The sequence below is a fragment of the Morus notabilis genome, unplaced genomic scaffold (assembly GCF_000414095.1).
Source record: "Morus notabilis unplaced genomic scaffold, ASM41409v2 Scaffold70, whole genome shotgun sequence".
Taxonomy (NCBI): domain Eukaryota; kingdom Viridiplantae; phylum Streptophyta; class Magnoliopsida; order Rosales; family Moraceae; genus Morus; species Morus notabilis.
The window spans coordinates 177,836-185,483 of NW_010365594.1; the positions used below are offsets into that span (position 1 = coordinate 177,836).

Below are 7,648 nucleotides of genomic sequence, written 5' to 3' on the forward strand. Positions count from 1 at the left end.
ATACCAATTCAAACTATATTCACTTTTTAAACTGATTTAAATTAAACTAAATTAGTGAAACAAATGAGTTAATTATTAAAATTCCCATTTGTTCAAACTTTCATTATCATTTCCAAAGAAAAAAAAAAGGAAAATTCTTTCTTCAAAAGAAGAGGATGAGCTTTGTACCAGATACAAAAATGGTGGAGAGAATCTAGACCCTCTTAAAGACAAACACCAATTTCTCAAAAATCCCACCAAAAAAGAAAAACCCAAAAACATAAATGGAGGAAAGAGATTGAAGGATGAGGAGAGAGAAAGAGAGAGAGAGTGGAGAGAGTAGAGAGAGAGGGTGTAGAAGACAACTTTCATGTCCCTTCTCATGTAAGTTTCGTTTGTTTCTGCAAAATTTTCTCTCTCTTACAATATCTTCCTTGAGACAATGGCCCAGCAGATCCGAAACGATCCAAAATCTTTCGTTTTATCCGCTTTTCATTCACGCCCATTTTCACGAAATGCCCACTTTGATGTTCGTTGTCATCTCCTCCTTTTTTTATTTTTCGATCACAATGTTCTGATTCCCGATTCCTGATTCGTGTTTCTCTCTCCTCTCTCTCTCTCTCTCTCTCTCTCCTCTCATTTTTCTTCGTCTTTGGCAGTTCATGAGCTGTGACATACACGAGTGAATCCTTGAAGATGGGTTCTTCTTGAGAAGATATCGGAAGAGAAGAAGAAGACTACTTATCTATTTTTAGGTAATTTTTTTCAATGTATTAGATTGGAACTTGAAACGTCGTCAACTTTTGCGATAATTTGCTTGATTACTATTATTTTTTCTTTCGTAGAAAATTTATGTTGCTATTTTCTTTTTATAAATCTGCGTTTTTTTTTTTTGGTGGGGTTTATGCTTTTTCTTTGATTCTGTTAACCCAACTTTAATACATTGTTGAATGTTAGATTCGTCTTTTTTGTTCTTTTATGAATTCATCTTTTTAACTTTTGTAGTTTGTTTAAGGTTCTAATATGTTTTGATTATGAAGAGTTTGGTACTTAGATTTATGCTATTCGGAGAAATATGCAAAAAGAAAAGAATCAGCTCTTTAAACTATTATGTATGTTTTGTTCTGTTCTGTTCTGTTCTGTATTTCAAAGCCATTAGTTTTTTTAATTAATTTTTCTTTTGCTAAAAGATTATTTTTTCTTAATAATGCGTCTCCTATACTTAGCTTTGAAGGATATCTGGAGTGTGCACATATATATTTTCTCATTTTTCATGGCTCATTTTTCATGTTAATATTCTGAAGTTTCTTCAAATTGTTTCAAATTGACTCGCCAAGTGTTGGATTATTTTGGGTGTAACGGTTTCTTTAGTATTAAGCTTGTTCTAATGCCCATTTGTACTACTTAAAATGATTCCTTCACTTTTTTTTTCTCCTTTTATTTCTTTCCCTTGTTTGATCTTATTAAATGGGTTTGTATAATTGCACTACTTAAATTTTTCCAGCTTGTTCGGTTCGCATAACTTACTACTTTTATATTGGAACTGTTAGAGATGGAAGCAAACATGCAGTGTAATGGCTATTTCCCAGGATATCACTCTCCGATGAATCTTAGTTTGGATGCTAATGGGAGTACATGGCGTTCAAATTGTCATGATAAGATTTTCGAGAGCGAAAACTTCTATAATGGCTTCTCATCTTCGAACTCGCTTTTAGCGTACAACAAGGACGTGTTGAAGCAGACAATGCTCAAGCATGAAACCATATTTAAGGATCAGGTAAAATCTTTCTCAACTTTCAGTGTCAATTAAGAAGTACAGCTTGTTGCCTTGTTGTAAGTTGTGACATGTGCTTTGGTACATTATGTTGTTTTAGTACTTGCATTTTGCTTTGCACATAATCATTTGTATCTTACCCTGCTTTCGGCTTCTAGAGAACTGTCTGTACCCCTTTTTCGGGTCCTTGAGAATGGTCTGCAGAGTGTAGACAATTACACGTAATATGAGGTTATCACTAATATTGAGTAGTTGTCTTACCTAAAGAGTATGTTTCCCGTAAATTTTCAATTTGATTCTGTTATTTTTGAGGAGCTCTTTCTCTATGGTATTAGAAAGTAAAAGTTCAACATTCTCACAGTAACTGCTGAAGTTTTTTAGTGCATTTAATAATTGTAATTTTGGTCTTTGGGAATTGTGATGGAGAGCTTGTAATACTTCTAGTTTAGTAACTTTAGCTTTAATAGCTGTAATTGTCAGAAAAAAATGTCTCTGTGCATTGTGTTTTTATCTGGGTTAACCTGACTATTAAATTTGATGTATGTTGTACGCAATTAATGTCCAAGCATTGCGTATAACTTAATATTAACCTAAAAGACCAAGAGAAATGAACTGTCAATTGCGCCATTCTTTTGGCTGTTTAACTGCATTATAGACTTTCATCAATTTATCATTGCATGCAAATACGAATTTACACTTCTTATACACATGCTTTAAATTTGTTTTCTCCATTACAGATTCAGGAGCTCCACCGCCTTTACAGAAGACAAAGGGAACTGATGGATAAAATTAGAAGGAATAACTTAAATAAACATTATTTAAGATTTGAAGCATCACATTCCAATACTCCATTCTTTCAAACATCATCGGAATATGACCAAAAGACTTTTCAAGTCTCCGGATTCCCTTTGATAAAGCCTGCTGGCAGTCAAGTCCAGTCACCATTGAGTTCATTTCAAGGGAAGGAGGCTCAAGTACGCCATTCTTACTCTACTAGATCTGAAGCATGTGCAGAAGATGTTCAATTATTCGAATCCAAAGGCAAGAAAATTGGAAAAAAATTGCTGGATCTTCAACTTCCAGCTGATGAGTACATTGATAGTGAAGACAAGGACCTCTTAGACGATGAGAAGGTTTCTGAGGTGTCCGAGGTATCAAGTTACTCTGTGAAGAGATCTCCACAAGTTGTTTATACCAGTGATGTAAAGTCATTTTTTGGCAGTTATGCATCGAACTCTGTTTTCCTTGGTGCTGTCCAAAATCCTTCGATATTAGAGAAACAAAAATGGTCCCCTGACCTAAATGAACCAGGTAAATTCAAGGAAGAAGTAGGTTCTTTGTCTAATGGATTTGTGGGCCCTTCTAGTCACAGTAAGCTTCTATGCTCTGAACCGTTGGAAAAGGCAAAATTAGGCTTTCAATATTCATTTGACGAATCTATTCGGAATGCCTCAAGAAGGCCAGATATTGAAGTTTCGACAAATTTTTTACTTTCAGAAACAGGGGGAAAAGAGGAGCAGCTATCCTATCATGATAAGGCTGGTGAGAACTCTATTCCAAAGTGGCATTAATATATAATTTTCTCATTTGATAAATTTATCCCTTTTCACTTTCCCCCCTTCAGTTGATAAATTTATTTTTTATAGCTGTACATAGTTCGGTTAAGTCACGACGAGAACCTGCAATCTTCTTATATTGTGAGCAACTCCTTTTTTCAGGGAAGCTTGGAAGCAACTTGAACTCTTTTCTTCACGCTTTCAATGCGGAAAAATCATCCTTGTTTCCTAAATCGTCAAACAAAGACCTTGAGAAAGTCTATGAACCTTCGACCTTTCATCAGGGAAATCAAAGTTCGTTAATTGAAATAACAATTCTTGATTTAGAGAACTCCAGAAGAAATTCTGCTCCCTCAAATGACAACCATCATGGACCACATGCTTCTTTTTATGAGAGCAATTTCAACAATCAAGGTTCTTGGACCAATATGAAAAATACTGGGCGTTTAGCAGTTCAGAAACTCCCTTGTGAATCTGGACGGAAGCCAATAGCGGTTCAAGCTCTCCCTTGTTTTGGCACCTCTGTGCATTTAGGTAAACGATGTGAATCATCAATTGGAAAATCAGAGCTTGATGGAGGCAGCAAGTTAATGCCCGATAACCATAGCCTCAATATCCGATCTTCAAATGATGTCTACCTAAATTCCAAGCCACCTAGTTGTTCTTCTGAGTTTGCAGTTTCCCAAAATGCGCAGACAACAGATGGAACAGAAAATCATGGATATTCCGTGGGCGGGCTTAATTGGCTTAGAGAAAAGTCTGTTCATAATGCGAAAGAGAATAATGGACATGGAAGTTTAACCAGGGTGGAACCTGTTTCTATAGAAGCTTATTCTGCAGGTATCTGTGATGTTGAGCCAAAAAAGGTCGAGACCAGCGATTGCTTGACTAAAAGGCTTCCTGGATTTCATGACCATAACAAGTCTTACATTTTTGGTCACCACTGCTCTCCTAGCAGCAGTCTCCACAAAACCTGGCAGAATCCACTTCAAGATGTGAAGAGCAGTGGAAAGGATTCTGTTATTGATTTGAACTTGGCTTGCGATTCAGCATCCGAGACTGAAATAGAACTAACTGCAGATGAACATGTAGGAGAGAATGGAGTCAACAGGAAGCATTCTAGTTTTGGATGTCTCATTGACCTAAACTCATCCATAAATGAAGCCAGGTTTACTCAAAAGTCCTCACTTTTGGCAGAAATTGATTTGGATGCACCTGCAAGTCCAGAAAACAAGGAAAGTTCTCCACCCAGAGGAGAATCTGATGAAAATCAAGCCGAGACACCAGTGCTACTGCTGGGACAGGAAGGTGCTGATCAGCAGGATGAGCTCGCCAAGATTGCCGCTGAGGCTCTGATCTCCATTTCATCATTCAAGTCGTCAACTTCTCTACAAAAACCTAGTTTCGAACGTCTTGAAGTTTCTTTGCTTGACTCCCTACATTGGTTTGCTGGCGTAGTTTCTTCGGTGGCAAGTAATCCAGAGAGTGAGTTTGGATTGGTCTTGACCGACAAGAACAACAACAACTTTGAGGAGCTTTTTCCCGATGAAATGGACTACTTTGAGGCCATGACATTGAAGCTGACCGAGGCAAAACTAGAGGAATGCTGTTACAAGACTAATGTCTCGAAAGAGGAGGAAACAGGTACCTCCTCATCGCCAAGTCAGCAAAGGAAGGGTAGGACAAGGCGTGGTGGAAGGCAGCGGAAGGACTTCCAAAGGGAGATCCTTCCCTGCCTGGCATCTTTGTCAAGGTACGAGGTGACCGAGGATCTACAGACAATAGGGGGGCTAATGGAAGCTGCAGGTACACATTGGGAATCAGGGTCGACGAGAAATGCTGCCAGAAATGGGTATACAAGGGCTCGGAAACGGTCCTCCGTGGCTGCTTCCAGTGGGGTTGGTTGCTCAGTGGAGTCTCTTAAGCAGCTTAGCAGTTCTTACAGTAAAGTGGGCAAAGAGGAGAGAAGCGTAATATGTTGGGGACAGGTCACAAGGAGGCGCCGGGGACAAAGATGCCCAGTTAGAGTTGGTAATCAGCAGCTTATACTGAGCCAAGTATAGAGAAAAACTATTACATAAAGTAGACTTCTTTTTTTCTCCTTCTTTTTTTTTATCATTTGGGTTCTTATGAGTCATTGGATTATATTGTAAATGCCTTAAAGACATAAACATACGTATATTTAGGTGGTGGAATAGGAAAACGAAGCCATGACATACTTGAGCTGTTTTAGGTGATCATCTCTTGCAGAAGGAATAGTGGTGTTTTTGTATTTTATTTTATTTCAAGTGCCAAGTGGTCGCACTAAAGCTCATAGACGTTATAGGGTGGAATAACCTTGCTATGCTACTAATACTTGGTACTTTCTCCAGTATTCTGCCCCCGCCTGACTGAGATCGAATTTCCTGCGTTACCCGGCCTTTCGGGACCACCATAGCAGTGGCTATTCATTATGGTTATTTCAGAAAATTTATTTCACATGGTATTTTAATAGACAATAATAATAATAATAAAAACATGTTTCCTTAAATCAATATGATGATAATCAGATAGTACAACATGCCAAACTACGTGAGAAATTTTCTTTAACTAAACAAGTTTAAGGGCGAAATGAGCAAGACAATGAGCTGACTTATTACCAACAAACAAAACTCAAACTAATATTTCCTCTGGTGTGTGTTGGCAGAATTGGATTCCATTGCTTTGCAAAGTCTTTGCTTCGTTGACAAAATAAAGCCCTATCACCTGAGATTTTGCAGCCATAACAAAATCATAATTTGCTCCAACAAAATCATAATTTGCTCCAACAAAATATATATCCCCAACACATCACCATGGTACTACCTAGTGGCAATCGACTTACTCTCAAGTGGCTTGATAGACGAGAGGTTTCAAGTTTAAATTTTTAGAAAATTCATTGAGACAATTTCCGCGTTATTAGTTCATTATTTATTAACCTTTGATAGGATTAAGGTGACAAGCTTAATCTCTTAACATAAGTGGATATTATTCAGTATGTGGAGATTCTCACGTTTTGACAAAGTAACTATGATTGATCGTCTCTCTCCACGTTTCATTTATATGTGTGTATATATATATATATATATATATTCCTATTCCAATGCCAATAACACCCTCATTTCTATTGAGAGCTGCATCAATATTTAATTTGTAGCAATCTAGAATGAGAAGCAGTAGTTGGTGCCATATGCCATGTACCTGATCTAAGCATTTCAAAAAATCAGTTATAAATATCTCCAACCCCACTCCACAATATCCCCGCCTTACAAACAGGGAGCCCTTGAATAAAAGTTGAGAGTTAACTTTCCAATTACCACCTTCAAATACGTGACCAGTTGATATTCTGTGTATAAAATTTATACCCTTAAATTATGTATCCTAGTTCAACATGTCCTCTGAATTTTAAAAATGGTTCATTTTACTTCTTGAATTATGTACTCTAGTCCAAAATACCTCTTTAGTTGATAATACTAACAAAATGATGATATGACACAACTTATAATTTTATAAACGTCACTCGAACTATTGATCTTAAGTTCAATTACCCCCTGAATAATTGATTTTTTTTTTTTTTATCAATTTACCGACAATTTTTTTAAAAGATTTGGGGAAAAATTAACACAAAATCAGCTGTTTAGGGGCTATTTAAGAAGTACATTAGTTCATAAGATATTTTGAACTTCTTTACGTATTTTAGAGGATGAAATAGACTCTTGTCAAAATTTAAGTGACATATTGAATTAGGAGCATAATTCATGGTGCATTTATCAACCCCATATCTAATCCATTACAACAAATTTGTGATTACAAGGAGAGCATCATCTTGTACGTTGACCTCTATACTTAAAATTATACTAATTTCTTTTCCTCACAACTATCCCAAAGAAATCTGATACTGTGGATGAGGTTTTTAAGAGGTAAACAATAAGAATGAATACTTTTGTAATACCACCAAATGGGGATTTTGTAATATTTCATTTTCTTCTTTTAACAACTTTTGATATATCAAGAATCCTGCAAAATTCTTACCAACATTTTGTTTTTTCACCTTCACCTTCAAGGATTAAAAATAAGCATCTAGACATTGACCAAATAAACAAAAGGAAAATTATATTAATGTTTCACTTTCAATTAGAGTAAAAAAAAAAAAAAAAGATTAATGTGTTTTGGGAATAAAGTCAACAATCTGTATAATACATACGAGGTAAAAAATAAAAACCGTAGAAGAGGCGTCTCAACGTTTTTCTGTTTCTTTTTCTTGAATTAGAATTTTAAGAAAATTAAATGGTTTGTCATATTCTAAATAATTGAATGGCAT

At 36.1% G+C, this 7,648-nt stretch overlaps 1 protein-coding gene across 1 annotated transcript; it reads left to right on the plus strand.

Annotated features, from left to right (window-relative positions):
- Positions 1-274: 274 nt before the first annotated feature.
- LOC21398340 lies at positions 275-5,683 on the plus strand. Its single transcript, XM_010108333.2, has 5 exons — positions 275-363; positions 639-734; positions 1,530-1,756; positions 2,491-3,295; positions 3,472-5,683. The coding sequence occupies exons 3-5, from the start codon at positions 1,532-1,534 to the stop codon at positions 5,370-5,372; spliced, it is 2,931 nt and encodes a 976-aa protein (XP_010106635.2). The 5' UTR covers positions 275-363; positions 639-734; positions 1,530-1,531; the 3' UTR covers positions 5,373-5,683.
- Positions 5,684-7,648: the final 1,965 nt, after the last annotated feature.